This window comes from Aquila chrysaetos, chromosome 22, assembly GCF_900496995.4.
Source record: "Aquila chrysaetos chrysaetos chromosome 22, bAquChr1.4, whole genome shotgun sequence".
Taxonomy (NCBI): Eukaryota; Metazoa; Chordata; class Aves; order Accipitriformes; family Accipitridae; genus Aquila; species Aquila chrysaetos.
Window position 1 is genome coordinate 786,443 of NC_044025.1, and position 18,703 is coordinate 805,145.

General features: G+C 60.3%; 1 protein-coding gene across 4 annotated transcripts in view; it reads right to left on the reverse strand.

The window, feature by feature from the left end:
• Positions 1–18,703, reverse strand: part of CXXC5 (CXXC finger protein 5) — a 40,202-nt gene that overhangs the window by 1,281 nt on the left and 20,218 nt on the right. For 2 of the 4 annotated variants that reach the window (XM_029998229.2, XM_029998226.2), the window contains exon 2: positions 4,819–5,868. In XM_029998229.2, the coding sequence (XP_029854089.1) occupies positions 4,819–5,604 (786 nt within the window). In that variant the 5' untranslated portion in view covers positions 5,605–5,868. Of the gene's footprint in view, positions 1–4,818; positions 5,869–7,253; positions 7,584–17,718; positions 17,847–18,703 lie in introns of those variants that run through there. The other 2 variants (XM_029998228.2, XM_029998227.2) reach the window with 2 other exon arrangements.

Genomic DNA, 18,703 nt, shown 5'->3' on the forward strand with positions numbered 1-18,703 from the left:
ACCGCCGGCCCCCACCTCCCTGGCAGGGCACCCGGCAAAGCAGCTCGGCCATTGTTCCCGCGTCCCCGCGCCGCGGCCGGGACAATGGCGCGGCCCCCGACTTCCCCTCCGGCCGACAGCAAGCACAATGGCCGAGCTGCGGTGAGCCGGCACGGCCCGGCACGGCGGCCCCCTTGCTGCCAGCCCCCACCTGCCCTGCCACGGACGGACGGACACCCGGCGGACAGGAGCCCAGCTAACGGATGGGTTTAGGAGGGCATGTGGGGGGAAACTGAGGCAGGGACCACCAGACCCTGGAGCTGCTCAGGACACAGGAGACATCACCCCGCTGCTGCCCGGCCACGATGAACAACCTTGTCCCCAACAGAGCAGCCCCGGGCACAGCTGGGGACCACTTGGCGTCTCACAGGGGAAGAGGGATGAGTCCCACCAGGCTCAATCCCACACGCAACAAAGCGCCCAACAACAGACGAGACCTCTCTGAAGCCACCTCCAGGAAAGGTGGTGTGGGGCGATGGCCCCGATGGCTCTTGCAGTCCTCTGGAAGAAGAACCTGGGACATTTCCCAGCTGGATGGGGTGGGAAGCCTGCGCAACATTCATGAGACCATGGGTGAAGTATGCAAGGACTGCAACGTCTCTCAATACCAACAGCCCCCAGGCAAGTCTAAGCCATGCTAGCCAGCAGACAGGGCCACACGATCACCAAAAGGACGTGCCTTAGAGGGCCCTTCTCCAAACAAGCAAGGCACGCCAACGGGAAACAAGCCGCAGGCTGTGGCGACGGGTGTGGGGCAGCAGGCTGGGCTGCCAGGGGCAGTGGTGGGGACAGCCAGCCCCAGCACCAGCTCCCGGCATTGAGCCCATGTGCAGGGCTAGGGCAGCTCATGTGTTGCCCCAAGAGTCAAAAACCATGCCACATTCAGGTCCCTAACCCCACACAAGAGCCAGCTGGCTCTCATCGAGTCCTTCTCTTGGATCAAGGCACCCACCTCAATGAGTAAGCAGGGCAGCGTCTCCCCCCCACCCCTGTGGGAGGGACCCCAACATGCTCCCTTCCACAGGCACCATGACCCAAACGTGGGGCTTGGGCAAGGGGAGGGGGGGCAAAGGATGAGAATGGGCAAGAGATGGTGGTGCCCAGCTAGGCTGCTGACAGATCGCACCTTCTCCTGCTCCCAGACCATGTCTGGTCCTTCGGGGCACACTGAGCTGGGGCAGTCAACAAGCAGAGAGCTGCAGGCATCACCACTTCCCCAAAAGTCTCTGCAATAAGTCATCAGGCATCTGAGGAAGACACAAGTGCCTCTGGCCAACGATGCACAGGGCTGTGGCATGGCATGCCGCCCATGCTTGATCCCGCCCAAGGCGCCGGGTGCAGAACTGGTGAGGCAGAGCATGGCGGACTCACTAGCAAGGGCCACCTACTCAGATATATCATCCCAGGAGAGAGGAACGAGGGGGGAGGAGGGCTCCTAATGAGTCTGGAAGGAGATGTCTGATACAAGTCACCTTAAACACCTCTGCCCCTTCATTATTAAAGGAAGATGGGCAACCAGATCTAATGTGGATGCCCAGGATAGATGTCCCCTCGTCCCCACAATCATAGAATCACAGAATTGTTTGGGTTGGAAGGGACCTTCACAGACGACCCAGTCCAACCCCACTGCCATGTGCAGGGACATCTTTCACTAGATCAGGTTCCTCAAAGCCCCATCCAACCTGACCTTGAACCCTTCCAATGATGGGGCATCCACAACTCCTCTGAGTGATCTGTTCAGTGTCTCACCACCCTCATCATAAAACATTTCTTCCTTACGTCCAACCTAACCCTACCCCTCTTCCAGTATAAAACTGTTGCCCCTTGTCCTGTCACAACAGGCCTTGGTGAAAAGTTTCTCTCTGAAATTCACCTGAGCGTGGGAGTGACCCTCACACCAGCGCTAGCTGGGGCACCAAGGTGCTTCTCCAGATGGAGGACAGCTCTACTGAGTCAAATCCCAACTATTCATGGCCTTCATGTGACCTACAGCTCTGGAGACAAGCCCAGGGTGACCTGTCCAGGGCTGACCACCAGCCCCCATGGCATTACCCAGGGTTGCTGGGGCTGGCAGAGCCCAGAGGAGCCTGGTAGGTGCAGGGACATGCTGCTGCCTGCTCCAAGTATCCGACCTGCCTTGTTGGTCTTAGAGCCTCAGCCAGCCACCATTGCACTGGGACACCAGCAGCGACCGGTTATTTGGGCTCTGTAGATGTGCAGATAGACCTTAATGGCAGCAGAGGGATTTAGCCCATTTTTTTATGCCACCATAAATGTTTAATTCTATTTTTTTTTACTGCTTGATTTTAGATCAACATTTAATCACAGCTGCGGCCCCTGTCCAGGCTCTCCAAGGACGCTGCTCTGGGCTCACCGGGCTGGCAGACCAGAGTCACTGCCGGCTGCTCTTCTCCCAGGCAATGGCACAGCTCCCTGCAGAGGGGGACAATGCTTCACAAAGCCCTATGAATTTTTCAGCCCCATATAAAGGGCCACTGAATGGCCCCTCCTGTCCTGGTATCAAGCACTACGGTGTGATGGCACCCCATCAGGACCAGTGGTCCATGGTGCTGCCGAGCTGGCAGCAGATCTGCATCCTGGCCACCGCCACCTCCAGGCGGGTCTCCACCACAAGGCAGGTGCCAGTGGTTGCCCTACAGTTGGCCCAACACAATGCATTACCGATGCTGGTTGACATAGGACGAGGTTTAACAACCCAGTCATTGACCCAGGTGACCCTGGGACATCAGCTGGGGTCCCAGCATCCCTGTCCCAGCCACATATGGCCACAATCTCATTCAACCCTACCAAGGTCAACACATGGCACAAGTGGATATCCTGAGAGAGGAGAGGATCTCTGAAAAAGGGATGGTGATGCCCTGGAGTGACCCACATCTGCCCAGGCATCCATCCCCACCAGCACAACATCTCCTTTTAGCCTCAACACACCTCTGGTCGTGCCCAGGAGGGATGGGGACCCATCTTCGGTGGGGCCCAACTCTATCACATGAAGAGCCCTATTTCAGTGGCTCCAATTTCTCAGCCAGCCGCAGGATGGGGAAACCAATCAAGGGGGGGTGACCGTTTCATGGGCTCCTGGTGCTATTTATCATCCTCGGACCCGGCACAGCGCCGGGAGAAGGGAGTGACTCCTCCGGCTGCTGTGAGCTCCAAGTCTATTGACCCGCTTTAGGACTCTTTGGAAGAGATGAACTTTTTTTTTTTCCCTTTCTCCCTTTTTCCAGATCACTGACTCAGCAAATTAGAACAAGAATATAATTTAGCAATACAGCGGTTTTTGAAAGACACAGTCCCCCTCTCCTCATCCCCACCGCCCAAATAGATTTTTTTTTTTCCCCTTCACTATTCATTCAGAGCTGATGCTAATTGAAAAATGTAGAACATGGCTAAGAAAACAGCGGGTCATCTCTTTGGGATGACCAGAGGATGGGCAACGCCCTCATGCCAGGATGCACGATCCAGCTGATGTCCGGGTGACTTTTTAGCCTTTGCTAGCTCTGGGGATGCACTCTCCGGCAGGAAGCACGCTGTCACAGCTGATGGTGGGATCAGCTCCCAGAAAAATCAAACCCAGCTTAAGCACAACATATGGGAGACCCAGCATACAGGTCTTGGTCCAGAGCACCCACGGGTGTGCAGCAAGAGGCAGGCTCTGCCAGAGCGCCGTGCCCACGCACCACACCTGCACCGCATCCCAGCGCTGCCAGCACCCAGTCCTCACCCATGCCACGCCACGCCACGCCACGCCACGCCACACCATGCCACCAGCAGCTGCCCACAGCCCCGTCCGAATTTCAGACCCACACGATGACCCGAGTCACCGGACTTTTCCTGCGCTCCCCAGGCGAATATCGCACCGCCCCGGTGGATTTGGCAAGGTAGCACCCCAACCCAACGGCAGCTTGCAGCGGCTCTTCTCCAAGGCCAAGGGCAACATCCATGGGTGGACCGGGGTGGGCAGCGACACCCTGAGTGCCACCTGAAAACCTCACACCAGGGGGATCCAGGCATCCCAGCGCTCGGCCGGTGTGGCAGGAGCAGGGGTGCTCCCGGCTCAGTCGGGTGCCGAAGCAGGCGCACCGCCTGTGGGAACTGCAGCTCAGCTGTCACCGGGAAATTTGGCTGGTGCCTTACGGTCTCATCCTGACCGCCGCAGACAGATGCTGGGCCAGAGAGACCCAGCACGGCCACAGCAGAAGAGATGCCGCCCAGCGCACGCTGCAGCTGTTTACCACCCAAAACCAAGGACCGCCTTGCTCCTGCTCAGAGCAAAGAGTGAGGTAAGGGGCTGGGCTCCAGCTGCACCACAGCCATGGGTTTCACCATCACCCATTACCCCCAAGCTCTGCCCCAAAAAGCCGCCTCCTGTCTCCCCATCCTCTGACCCAATTGCCCGGTTAGAAGCCGCTCCCTGGCTCGGGGAGCTGCAGCCCACCCAGGACAAGGGATGCTGGTACTGAAACTCAAGCAGAGACCCACTGCTGCCCATGCCTGCAAAAGGGAGAGCGAAACCCAGCGCACCCGGGGACCCCAGGGAGAGACCCCAGCCCTCCTCCCCAAGCCAATCAACCCCAGTACATAAGGGAGGGCGGGGACTGGGGGCACTGGGCAGAGCACACATCTCACAGTGAGAACTGTTAATGGAAAAGGGAAAAATAAAAAAGTAAGAAGTACCAGGTGTTTTATTATCTAGGGCAAGATCCGAACCCAGGAGCGCAGCCCGAGGAGGGGTTAGGGTGCCTGAGAGGGGCCGGTTACCTCCAGTGCTGCAGAAGGCTTCTTTTTGAGTTCTTCACATTTTCGGAATTTGCAAATCTGGTGGCCAGTTTTGCGATTCCTACAACTGCTGCACTGCTCGCAGTTTATCCGTCTTCGGCAGGGCGGGCACATGCCGCATCTTTTCCGTTTCTTTTTCCCCGAATTGATGGCAGATGCCAACTCATTCTGCATGGGATACTCTGCCAAGCCAGCCATATGGAGCGCGCTCTCTGCCAGAAACACGCCGGCAGGGGTCATAATGAAAAGGCCTGGGTTGATGGGAAAAGCCCCCAGGTAAGGAAAATCAGAGGGGCCGTTCATTGTCTCTGCAGCTGAGACTGCCTCCATGTCAGAGATACCAGTCCCGTGGTCGCTTGCTAGAGGAAGATGCTCCTGTACCACTCTTTTGAGCATTTCTGTCGACTGAGCAAACTGTTGTAGGGCGGTCTGTCCTTCTGAGGAGATCTCCGACACCCGGTCTAATTTGCTCAGCATACTAGAGATGTTTTTGTGCTTTGAGGTAGAATGACTTTTATCCACAGTCGCTTCGTTGCCATTAGCTAAGGGGTTGCCTTTCTCTGAATGTTCGCTTACCGAGCTGCTGCTACCAAAGGTGGAATAGTGGGAGAGTGGACGGGACTTCTTAAGACTTTTGTTCAAAGGTTCACTTATTATTCCACTTTTGTTCCTCCTCTCGGAGCTGATGGGGGGTTGAGAGTCATCTTGGTTATTTTTTTCCGTCTCTGGCTTGTTCCCAGTGTCTTGATGGGAGCCCGAATTTGACATGGTGCCCAGAGCACAACAACAAAACCAAACCCAAAATAAAAAAAAAAAAAAAAAACAAAACAAAAAAACCCCAAAACCCACCCCCAACGCCAAAGCGAAAGACCCCCAAAGCCCTTCTGGTAGCACCAGCCCGCCAGCCACCGGGGAAAGCTCAGATGGGAACGCTCATCAACGGGGTGTCTCCTCCAGCGCCGGCTGCAGAGGACTTCAGTCCAGTCTCAGTGCAAAGACATACTCTGCGGCTCTGGTACACAACATGCGGCTCTGGAAGTAGAAAAGAAAAGAGAGTTAGCGCTGGCAAGAGCCAACGGGCTTTTCAAAGCAGCTCTTCCTCCCCCTGCCATGAAAGTCTCCGCGCCACAAACAAAGAAACTCCAGGGAACGGACCTCGGTGGAGATCCGTTCCGCTGCTCTTTAAAAGGGTCGCCATCCAGACAGAAATGGGGGGTCACAGGGAAGTCCTGGCCTGGTAGCAATGGCACTCCGATGCTTAAAGGCTCTCTGTGCCCGGCTTTCCTCCCCCAGCGACTGCAGGCCCAGGGAAGTCACGGGGCTCATCTCCTGCTCCGCTCCAGCGGCGTGCAGCCCCCGCGCCGGATGGGACCGCGGGCACCCAGGGGACGCCCCCGAGCCAGCAGCCAGAGCTCGTGTGAGGGGCACCCAGTCCCCACCCTGCAGCGCCCCGGGTTTCCCCGGCTGGGTGCCATGGAGGCAGCAGGGTGCAGGGCTGCGCCCCGGCTCCTGTGCCCTTCCAGATGCCGCTGCTCGCCCAGCTCAGGCTAGGCTGCTCCCCCTGCGCTCCTTCTCCTCCCGGACCCTCGTCCCCAGGCCAGCATCACACACCAGTGCTGGAGAGCTACAGCATCCACCTCCAAGCCCCGCGGGGAGCCGTGCTGTCCACCACCAAAGCCCACCAAGAGCTGCAGTGTCCACCTCCGAGCCCCTGCAGTGTTTACCTCCAAACCCCACGGGCAGCCACGGCATCCATCTCCAAACCCCGTGGGGAGCCACGGCATCCACTTCCAAACCCCACGGGGAGCCACGGCATCCACCTCCAAACCTCACGGGCAGCCACGGCATCCACCTCCAAACCTCACGGGCAGCCACGGCATCCACCTCCAAACCCCACGGGCAGCCACGGCATCCACCTCCAAACCCCACGGGGAGCCACGGCATCCACCTCCAAACCTCACGGGCAGCCACGGCATCCACCTCCAAACCCCACGGGCAGCCACGGCATCCACCTCCAAACCCCACGGGTAGCCACGGCATCCACCTCCAAACCCCACGGGCAGCCACGGCATCCACCTCCAAACCCCACGGGCAGCCACGGCATCCACCTCCAAACCCCACGGGCAGCCACGGCATCCACCTCCAAACCTCACGGGCAGCCACGGCATCCACCTCCAAACCCCACGGGCAGCCACGGCATCCACCTCCAAACCCCACGGGCAGCCACGGCATCCACCTCCAAACCCCACAGGCAGCCACGGCATCCACCTCCAAACCCCACGGGGAGCCACGGCATCCACCTCCAAACCCCACGGGCAGCCACAGCGTCCACCTCTCAAGCCCCATAGGAAGCCGCAGCGTCCACCTCCAAGCCCCGTGAGGAGCCACAGCGTCCACCTCTGAGCCCCACTGCTGACCTCCTGCCATGCCCCGCCATGCCCTGCCCGCACGCCCACTGCAGGCACCCGGCTGCTCCAGCGCAGGCAGGGGCTCGGCGGCGACGGCCGGAGCCCCGACTCGGTGCTGTTCCCTGGAGCGAGGGTGATGCCGCTGTCCCTGGGGCGGCTCTGGGGCAGCTGGGCCCAGCGTGGCTGCAAACACTTGTTGTGAAATTCCTCCTCCTCCCCTCCCGAGCACGCACGCACGCACGCACAGGCACCGCCGGAGTAATCAGGCTTTAGAGGAGAAAAGCTGCAGGGCTTAGCGGAGCAGGAACCCACGTCCCCACCCCGGCAGCAGTTGGGGGAGGGCAGCGCTGGGAGGAGGCCCCTCGCCTACCCCGTCCCTCCATCCTGGCTATCCTGGCAGGCTCCTCTCCGGAGTCCGGGCAGGGACGCGGCCACGTGCAGAGAGCTCTGCTGGGACCCTTGCTCCTGCCCGGGGTGATGCAGCAGAGCGAGGGGCATCCCTGCACCCCCCCGCACCTTCGCTCATCCGTCACCCTTCATGTCCCCTTTGTCACAGCCTGGCCGCGACGCAACCCCAAGAGCCCCGCTACGGCCCAGGACCCTTCCCCACGGGCACGGCTCGGCAGCCGAGCTGCGAGCGTCGCCATTAAAACGCTGACGGGGGGCGAGGTCCCCGCCCCAACCACCACGGCACTGGCAGAGGAAGACAGCCCGTCTCACCCTGGTGCCAGAGCCGGCTCGCCTGCGGAGAACCCCCCCCCCCCCCCGCCCACACGCTAAAAACCGCTTGCTTCAGCTGCTGCGGGATTTAAGATGCAGCGCGGATCGATGCAGGGCTTGGGTTCCAGCCTGGAGCTCGCCAGGCCACGTGGGGAGGGAGGGCTGCGGCGGCAGGACAGACTGCCCTTCCCCGAGCATCGCGCACCATGGCGGGCAAGGGGATGCTGGGCGGCGGCGAGGCTGGGGTGGACCCGAAATGGGCGCCGGGATGCTGGGAGGGTAGGTGAGCCGCTGCCAGGCAGCTGGGGCACCCGTCCCCGGCTGCCAGGGAGGTGGGGGACCCATCCCTGGAGGCATTGGGAGGGGTCACACCTTAACACCAAAAGCAACGGGTGCTGGGGCCGGAGCGGGGAGCGCAGCAGGAAAAGCACCGGACGGGAGGATGTGAGATAAAGCCGCCCGGCGGCGTTATCTTGCGCCCGCCCGCGGCTGCCTTTCCTGCGGCCCTGCGCCTCTTCCGCCCCACGGCGCGGCAGCCCCGCTCAGCAGCCGAGCAGGGAGCCAAGCACCGGGCCGGATCAGCCCGGGATTTACCAGCCTGCCCGCTCGCCTTGCGGCGTCGTAACCGCCGAGCCGCGATGCTGCTGCGGCATTAACCGGGGGGGGTCTCCAGCCACGACCGGCAGCACGCCTCACATCACTCCGGCAAAGAACCCGGGCTGTGCCCACGTGCGGCTCGCCGCCGCATCGAGGGGTCCGCCCCGCAGCGCCACGGCACAGGACAGCGGGGTCCGCGTGCCAAAGCGGGGAGGACGCCGGCTGGAGGCGTGCCGTGGTTGCCGTCTTCATTGGTTCACATCTTCCTCCGCAGCCAGCCGTACTGGCCAGCCTTCCCCAGCTGGCTCTAGCAGGCAGCTGCCCACTGGTCCCACCCTGCCCCGTCAGCTGGGTGCCAGCAGCACCGAGCCCCCGCCAGTCACAGCCTCCTCTGACGGGGGCTGATGGCTGCAGAGCCTGGAGCACGCCCCCCCCCCCCCACCCCAAACACCCACCGCTGCGGTGGGTGGCAATGCAGGATGATGCCAGCCCGGCCCACCCAACGCGGCTCCCCTGTCACCCGTGGGGACAAGGGGTACGCCACCGTGTCCCCTCTCAGCCCCAGCGGTGCCCAGCTGCTGGCGCGGGGTGCTGCGCCGAGCCGTGCCGAGTTGCGCCGAGCCGTGCCGAGCGACGCCATCGCACAATCCCGCCATTGTCCCAGCCGCCACTCTGCCTCCGCCGGCTCCTGCCATCTGCAACCGCTCGGCGCTGCCCTCCAGCCCCCCGGGGCCCGTGCTCCTGCGCAGCGGCAGGCACCGGGCACCGCTGCCGTGCCAGCTGGGATGGGTCCGTCCCCACACCGTCTCCCCTCCAGGGACCCCAGGACCTCCTCGCTGTGGGGTGCCTGGCTAATTCGCACGAAGGGGGTGTCCCCCCCCCCAACCCGGCACTGGGGGACCACCCAGCGCAGCAGACATCTCAGCTGCTCCTCGCCAGCCTCTGCCCGCTGGGTTGCTAATTGCAGCGGGGGGAGGAATTAATGATCTTAATCCCTTCTTTATGATTGATCCAAGTAAAGACCACAAGGCCCCCCCCCCCCCGTCCCATTTCTGCCCCTTTTCTGGCCCCCATCCCCTGGGGAAAGCACCGGGCAGCGTCATCTGGGTCCCTGTCAGAAGGTGCTTAGTCCCAGCCACGGCATTAAGGGGCACGTGATGGGCTCCCTCGCCCGGGTTTTTGCACCAGGCAGCTTAGCAGCCTGGAGGGATGCCAGGGTTCAAGGGGACACCACCAAGGTCGGGAGGCCCCAACCCACACCCAGGGGCTTCCCAGCCCTTTGCAGGACCCTGTGGGCTCCCCCCCCCCCACAATCTCCCTGCCAGGTACAGGCTGAGCCCACAGGGGCTGAAAGCCGGGTGCCCCAGGGACTCAAGCGACCGGTGAGCTACAGCACCCAGGTGAGGCTATCACTCGGATGTCACCTGCTTTGCCCTTCCTGCTCCCACCAAGACCCGTTTCCATGGGTCACCCCAAAAAACCCCGCCAGCCTGGGACACTTGGCTGGGGTGAGGCAGCAGCGCTTTCCCATGGTCCAGGGGAGGAGAAAATGAGTTCTCCTCTCCCCAGGGCTTCCCCCCGGAGCTCAGCCCAGCACCACCCCACATCCCCTCTTCACTCTGCCCCGCGGCTCCCTGCAGAGCACCTCCCTCCCGGCACGCAGGCCAACCTCAGGGATCACGCTGCAACAGTCCTAACAGCTCCAAAAAAAATAAAGGTTGTAAAAGGATCTCTGCTGGTCCAGCACCCGGAGGAACCCTCGCCAGCTGATGGGCTAAGAGTGTCCCTGATTGCGGGCACCATTTACTGTCAGAGGGGAGCAGGAGAGGAGCTTCGCTTCTCGTAAAAAAAATGACAAGCTGCGATTTCCAGCCCGCTCCCCTGTGTTATTTCACTGCATCGCTGGAAAGCCATCAGCTCCTGCCGACGTAAAAAGTCTCATCTTCAAGAAAGAACTTCTGCTTTCCTTTAATTTTAAATAAATCAACCTCCTCCCGGAAAAGCTGCCGGTTGGTCAGCCGTGCACAGACAGGGCCGTAAAGGGAGAAGAAAGCAGCAAAGCCGAAGCCGAGCTGCTCCCGGGCTCTGGAGACAAAGGGAGAAAATAAAAATTCGGCTTTTTTCTAATCCCTGGGCGCTGGGTGGGCACCAGGGGCGGCGGCTTTGTCCGCCTGGAGCAGACGGAGGACGAGGACGGAAGGGACCCCGGCGTCTTTTCAGTCTCGAGAAAGGCGGTAATTGTCCCCTCCGCCAGGTTTTTGTCCCTGCTTCCTCCCCCTTGCCATGCGGCTGCCCGCCCAGCACGGCCCCCACCTCCCTAGTAAAGCCCTGGTGATGGATGGACAAATGGACAGACGGATGGACAGACTCAGCCCCGCCACCAGCACGCCTAAGGGGGGCACCCACCACCAGCACTTGCCCCTCTCCAAGGCATCCCAGGAAGGGTGTAGGTCAAGGGATGCTGCAGCTGGAGGTAACTTCCCAGCTTGAGGTACCCCTCGCAGCTCCAGAGAGGGGCCAGAGGTGGGCTCCGTGCTTCTCAACCATCCTGGCCAACAGCCATGGACAGGACCTCAGGATGGCCAGGATTGCGGGGCCATGGTGGTGGGAGCGATGCATGGGGAGTGCCAAGATACCCTTGAGGCATCCTGGTGCCTCATACCCTCAGATGAGAAAAGTCAGCAGGTAGAACAGGACCACCATCCTGTAGCACCATCATGGGTCAGAGGGTCCAGCTGCAACCCAGGTCAAAGGCTCAGGAGAACAAGTACCACCAGAACAAGGTTCAAAGCAGCTCCAAGCCCAGCACCACAACACCTGACTCAGCTCCCAGGTACTGGATTTCCACAGCACAGTCAAACCTGCTGCTCCCTCCACCGGGTGACACAGGTCAACTGAAAGCTGCCGGTGATGTCTCATCACAGCCTCACCGACCAGAAGTCAGGCAGCAAGCACCAGACCAAAGAGCTACTGGACCCCTCCGACCACATAAGGAGGCACCATCAAGTCTTGAGCTGCCAGGGACTCAGCCAGGCGAGAGCCGGCCACGGGGACTGCTGGCAGGGCAGAGACCCATGGCACCATCACCTCTGGGCTGCTGCTTCTGCCAAAGCCATGTGGGGAAACAAGGTGAACCAAGAGAGAAATCAAGCCGCAATCTCCCAAGGCTGAATATCCCTGCAGGACACCCATTCAGGGACAACATGATGCCTGATAACCAGGCACGGACACCCTGAGGCAAAGACAAGGATGTCCTTCACCTGTGTTGTTTGCAAGCCATCACCTCTGTCAACCCAACACCCCCAAGCTCTGCTCTTCGCATTCATCCCCCCCAAGAACTGGTCCAGCCAGAAGATCGACTCCTGCATGCACCATGGAAGTTACCATCACCCACTACATTTTCTCCAGACATCAAGAGAGGACGCCTAGGCCTGGGGGAGGTTTGGGCAGTGTTGTAAATGCTAAGCCTCACCCTGGGCGTTTGCAGGTTAACAAGCCAGAGGTATGACAGGTCGCCAGATGGGCAACTCACATGGAGATAGTTCATCTCCCGTGCTCCAGAACATCCTTTGAAGGGCCAGTTGTGGCAGCCGCTCTGCTCATCTCTGCTGCCGAGGTGGCAGTGAGGGACGTTAAGAAGCCAACTCCTGAATTAAAAAGGCTATGGAAGATTAAATCCAGCATCTGGAGTTAGCCCTGGAAGCAGATGGCGAATCATCATGGCACACAGAGTGGCTTTCACCCGTCTCCTCCTCGCAGGCAGCCACTCTGCTCTGGTGGTGCCTCCCAGGAGCAGCTCTGGATGCACACACAGCGTGGCCAGCAAGGGCCAGAGATGTTCACTGCCAGGCACATCCTCCAGGGATGGTGCAGTGAGCCCATGCCGCCATCCTGCAGATGCCCGGCTGAGCACGCAAGAGGTGATGCCACCTCCCCAGGTGGGCTCCCTACGCCAGGGCTCCCGCAAAGGCGTATTTTTTTCCCCACTGGTGGTGGGTTTCCCCATGTAACCACATGGCTGCTGCGGGCTTCCCAACCTGCTGGCACACTGTGCCGGTACAGCACAGCCACGCAGGGACGGCCGGCTTGGGCAAATGCACCCAAGCAAGGCAGAGCCTATCACCAATGTGCCCTGGGCTTCCAAGGAGGTCACCACCGTGCAGAGGACAAGGATGTCCCCAGACACCACCACCTCCATGCACATCCTTGAACCTCACCCCGCAGCCGGCCCCATGCACACTCTGCTGCCCCGGTGAGCTGCGGTGCCGGCACAGCCGGAGCCACCGCCACGGGGACCGACCTGCACCCAGGGCCGCCCCACGCTGCCCGGCTGGGAAACGTGGCTGCGTCCTGCCTCTGCGGGGTGGTGGTTACGGATTAAGGAGTCTTAAATGTCAGACGACCAGGCGCTCCCTGGAAATCCACTTATCTCCGCTGCCACTCGGAGCGGCCGGAGCCGGGCGGTTATGGAGATAACGTGATTTGAAACGTCCACCCGAGCATTGCAGGGCTGCGGGTGCCCTGCGGACAACGGCAGGCACCTCCTCCCCTCCTCCCCTCACCCAGCTGCTGCCCAGAGAGCCGGGTGACGGCCGTGCTGCTCAGCCCTGGGGGGCTGCACCCACCTGCGTGGCCCCCCCCTTCCCTCTTTCGGGGAGGACGATGGAGGCTTGGCAGCCTCACCTCCCCGGTGCTCATCCATCCCCCCCGTTCTGTGCCAAAGCTGCGCCAATTCACTGCCCAAATCCTAAAACGACTGTAACTAAAACCTACCAGATTGAGCCTCGGGAAGGGCCCCCCCCGCTCTTCCCCCCCCCTCCAAATGGGATTGAACAGATCTGCGCTCGCACGAGCCCAGCTCGCAGCCAAGCAGCATCTGACATTCACGCGCCGTGGCACGGCTCTCTGCCGCTCGCCCACTCCCCCCGGCTTGGCATCGCCTTGCCTAACGCTGCCCCCCTGGAGATGCGGCATCACTCCCAGCCCAGCAGAACCTCCCTGCAAAGCCCCCCCTGACACTCCTGGAGGGATCCCAGCAATTTGGGCCAGCTAGTCCTTGATGTCCCCTCCACCAAGGGAGGTCCCCAAGGTGATTTCAGGGCTGCGACGTTCAGGAGACCAGGTTGATTGACCCAAGGGCATAGGGACCAGGCGGACACGGGGCAGGCGCTGCCCGGCGGCAGACGCCAGCATTGACAGGCATCCCGGCAAGAGCCCCGAGAGCCACCGCAAAAGGCTGCGGGGGCCCAGGCAAGGCTTCGCCCTGGGGAGACCCGCACACAGCCCACCGAGGACAAGCTAAGACGTGTGAATCACTCCTGCTAACAGATGGGGCGATTACAGCGTAAATTACTTGGGGTCTAACCGATAACCAGGTCATGAAGAGACTGATCAGCAGGCACAGAGCTCCGAGAAGTTAATTAAAAATAAGAAAAAAGTTGTAGGCACAGCCACATGGGAATATTTGATGGCAAAGAGCCCCAAATCCATCAGTGCCACCTCCAAGAGCAGCCCCAGCCCGGAGATGTCCCCTTGTCCTCCCGGCTCTTTCAAAGCCCCATCCCTCTGCATCCTACAGGCAGCTCCACGGTAGCAGAGCACAAACCAAGGGGCTGCTCCAGATCCCAGGAGAGCTGGCGGTCGGAAGGGCCGGTGTACCCGTGCCAGCACCTGTGTCACTGTCACCATCGGCAAACAAGAAGCACGCCAGCAGTGGGAGCACACGCTCAAGAGCCCCAGGGCCAGCTCTGTGCATTTAAGTTTGGTCATTAATGGGTGGTGGGGACCTCATGGTCCTTAGTGATGAGACCCCCACCTCAAAGGTGGCAGGGTAAGGCTAACGTCATGGTGCCTGCGCCCCATGGACCAAGCAAGCGCAGGGAAGCAAGGCAGAAGCCGTGCAAGCAAGGGCGCAGCGAGCACCCAGCCTGGCCAGTCACCCCTCTGAGGGCTGAAGAAGACATTGGCATCTGAAAAGCATCTCCGTCGCTCACACCAAAAACACCCCGGAGGGCTCGGTCCCCTCTGCTTCTGCACCGGTGGGATTAAGGCGTGCGAGCCCCCCAACTCCTCCGCAAGAGCCCGCTCGTGAAGGCGACCGCTTTGGAGGAACCGCTTTTACCACCAGGAAGGCGGCGGCACCGTTGGAAAGCCACCGGGGTCCGCAAACGGCAGCTATTGACAGATGTCTAAGAGGACGGCGAATAATCCCGTCTTCCTCTGGGAGGATTCGGGTCGCCCTCGCCCTCGCCGGGGGTTTATCCATTGTCTGGATCTGCTGGCGGTTGTTATTTTTGGTCAGCACCACGTTTTGCTTGGCCTCGCTGGCAGGAGGGAAATAGGAGGAAGAAGAGAAAGGGGAGGAGAGCTGCTTGGCCAGGGTTTGGTGGGGAGGAAGACCAGCTCAGCTTTGGGAGGGGGCAGTGGGGCACCCCACAGCCCTTGTGGAGTCTGGGTCAGTCTCCTCCCAGCCCCACAGCCTTGCTGAGCACAGCCAGAACTCACCACAGCAATGGGGCTGGCCAGCCCAGGCATCACAGCCTCCCCTGGTACCCCAGGGGAATTGCTCCCAGTAAGCCCAGTGGACCAGAGAGGCTTGAGAGGTTTTGGGGGGCAGGTCTTGCTTCCCAGCTACCAGCACCCTCCTGCGCAGGCAGCAGTCAGGGTCATCTCCAGCGGCAAAAGAAAGTGCAGGTGACCTCTGGCAGGGATGGGCAAACCCTGCCCACTGCCAGCACCACCCCAAGCCCTGCCTGCAGATCCGCATGTGCCTCAGGTCCATCCAGATGGACCAAAAAAGGCTGGGGAGGCTCATGAAGGCAGGTCTCCGACCTGCCCTGATCCACCCTGGGCTGAGGACTCCCATCCCTCACACTTCATCCCCAGCACTGCAGCATCCCAGGCAGCAGGCAAGCCCTGCCAGCCGGTCCCATTCCGCCCGATGGCTCGGGCTTGCCAACGCTGCGGGATGCAGTTCAGCCAGCCGCTGGGATCTGCACCCGTCCCTCCAGGCTGGGTACAACTGGAGGTGCGGGCACAGCCGGGGTAAGAGGCACCCAAGAGCTTTTAGGGTGAAGACACCATGCCCCAAGTCTTTGCAGTTCTCCCCATCTATCCAGCAGAGACTTGGGGAGCATCCCCGCTCACCGGCAAGGCAGGACTTGCCATCCTTCTGTGTGTCGCCTTTCCACCACCGCCCAGTCTGCCTGTGAAGCGCAAAGACAATAAAAAGCTGCCTCCCTGCTCAGCGGGCTTTCGCTCCTGCAAGAGATCGAGGGCACACCGCACGAAACCGCCTCTCCCGAGCTTTCCCCACGCTCGGCGCCACTTGTCATTCAAGCAAACCCCGTGGCCTTTAAGCTGCCAAGGTACCAGAGCTGCTCCGGAATCGGAGTTTGCTCGGCTCCTGCCCTGGAGCAAGGAATCTGAAACGCTGCCACTGGAAACGAAACAGAGCATCCGTCATTTTACTTGCCAGGAATATATCCAGCCCCCAAAAAAAGAAATACTGCCTGCTAAAGAGCCAGCAACAAAAGCCCTCAATTTCACTGGCGAAGCAGAGCCCGGCATCGGGCATTTCCACCCAGGTCCCGATTCTCTGCCGAATTCAAAATCACCCAAAATAAAACAAGCAGCGGAGTTGGGTCAGGGCCAGAGGGGCCAGAGCCACCCCAGAGCCAGGAGGAGGGCACTGGGTCAGGACGGCCCGTGGGGACCAGCGGACCCCGCCCGGGATGCTACAAGGAAAATCCACGGGTTGGGGAAAAAAAGAGGCAGGTGGCAGAGGCAGGGCTGGAGGGGACAAAAGCTCCGTCCCACCGCTGCCAAACCAGCACATCCAAGCACAGCCAGCCCCGCTGCGGGGGGTGCCCTCGGGAAGCCACCCTGCCCGCAGCTGCTGCTAGCATCCTGCCCGCAAACCGCCCCCGGCCAGGCAGGTCGTCACCCCCTGGCCATTCCCAGTCGCATCCCCAGGAAAAGGAGCAGCGCGTTCCCAGTCAGCCCAGCCCCCAGCCCAGGCACGCCAACCCAAATATCTGCAAGAGGCGCTCCACTCCATGGGAAAGGCGACTCGACACAGAGTTCACATGCCCCAGCAATGCCTGATTAAACTCCCAAACTCCAAGGGAATACCCCCGAGGCTGTCTGAAGATAAGCTAGGAGCTAGGCTGCTCTCAGGAAATGCAGGAACTGGGAAAGAGCAATCACTTTTTTTCCTTTTCAATCCAGAATAATACAGAGCAAACCCTGGCGTGCTCTAGCTCGGACACAAGCACTCACCCAAGCTCGCTGCCATGCACCCTGGGAGCCTCCCGCTAGCCGGCACAACTGGGAGGTCACGGGTGACCCCAGTGCCAAGCCAAATCCTGCTGGAGGTGGTGAGGATGGAAACCAAAGAGCCCAGGACAGCTCAAGGCAGCACAGGTGAGCTCAGCATGACCTGCCGGGCCCTGCATGCCAGGCTGGAAGACGTTGAGCAAGACGACGGTGCTGGAGACCTGGGCAGAGGGAAGGCTGCAACCACAAGGCCAGTGGGTACCAGCGGACAGGGACACTTGCTGCCGACACCTCCAGGACCTGAGATGCTCTGCAGGTGCTCTGTCATTTTGGTTCACCCTGGGGAACACCACAGACACTGGTTCCACCAGTCCTCAGGTCTCCTGCGACCCTCACCACCCTCCTCCCCTTTGGCTTCTCCACGACACGTAGTTGTAGCACTAGACCCAGATGTCCCAAGCCATCCGCGCGCTCAAGGGCAAGGGCAGTCAAGAAAACCATGCTGGTGCAGCGCCCGACGCAATGGGCCTGCTGGAGCATCTCAGGATAACGAAAGAAGGAGATGATGCTCCTCCCTTTTGTACCTGACGGAGCCCAGGGAGCAACCAGCTCCTTGTCCTCTGGGAGAGCGGAGCCGCAGGGAGGGTTTGCACCACATCCTGGTGATCAGCGAGCCCTGGCACTGGGGCACCCCAAGGCGAGTGAGAACAGCCCTGTCCTGGCCGCCGGGGCTTCGACGGCAACCAACTGTGATGTCATAGGTGAGAAGTTCTACCTTCAAGCAGGACCACAGCCAGGAGGGAGACCTGCACCAAACACATGCCATGCTCTCGGATGGGAAATGTGTCTGAGGCCAGAGGAGCACAGGCGATGCACCTACCCCACACCAAGCCCTCCTTCGGAGGAGATGTCTAACAGCTCTCTTGGTTCTTGATGCTTCTTCAAGAATCAGCCCGAGACAAAGGGTGTCTGCTTTCCCTGTGGAAGGACGGAAGAACAGCAGTCCTGGGCAAGCTGATGGGAAGAGTGATTAGGAAAACAGTTCCCAACAAACTGTTGGGACAAGAAGTCCCACCTCAGGGATGCGGTGGCACGGTGGGGAGGGGTTGTACCAACCAGGCCCAGGTTCTGTCTCTGATTGGATACCAGTTTGGCTGCAGAAAGCAACTGGACCGCTACAAAACACTTAAGATTTTCACTGGATGTCTCGCACACAGCCACAAGACCTTACCACATATGAAGGGGGCTTTAAGAAAGATGGGGACAGACGTTTTACCAGGGCCTGTCATGACAGGACAAGGGGCAATGGTTTTAAACTGCAAGTGGGCAGGGTTAGGTTGGACATAAGAAAGAAATGTTTTACAATGAGGGTGCTGAGGCACTGGCACAGGTTGCCCAGAGAAGCTGTGGATGCCCCATCCCTGGCAGTGTTCAAGGCCAGGTTGGACGGGGCTTTGAGCAACCTGGTCTAGTGGAAGGTGTTCCTGCGCATGGCAGGGGGGGTTGGACTGGATGATGATCTTTGAAGGTCCCTTCCAACCCAAACCATTCACTGATTCTATGGTAATTTAACAACCAGCACCATGACTTATCAAAAAAGCACAAGTGAGACGTGTGAAGCTGGAGATCCCAAAGAACCAGCCACAAGACAGTTGGAAAGCAGAGCTGAGGCCCTGGGGCGGAGTAAGGGGCCACCACCACTACCAGCCATGACACGAGTCAGGATGAGGGGACCCTCAGATGAAAGAGCCGCAGGACACACAGTAAGAAACAGAGGGGTTCACTCTGCGTGTGGCCTCAAGGAGAGCCGCCATGGAATAATTTGTCTCACAAAATGTCACAACATGGAAGAAGATGGGGAAGAG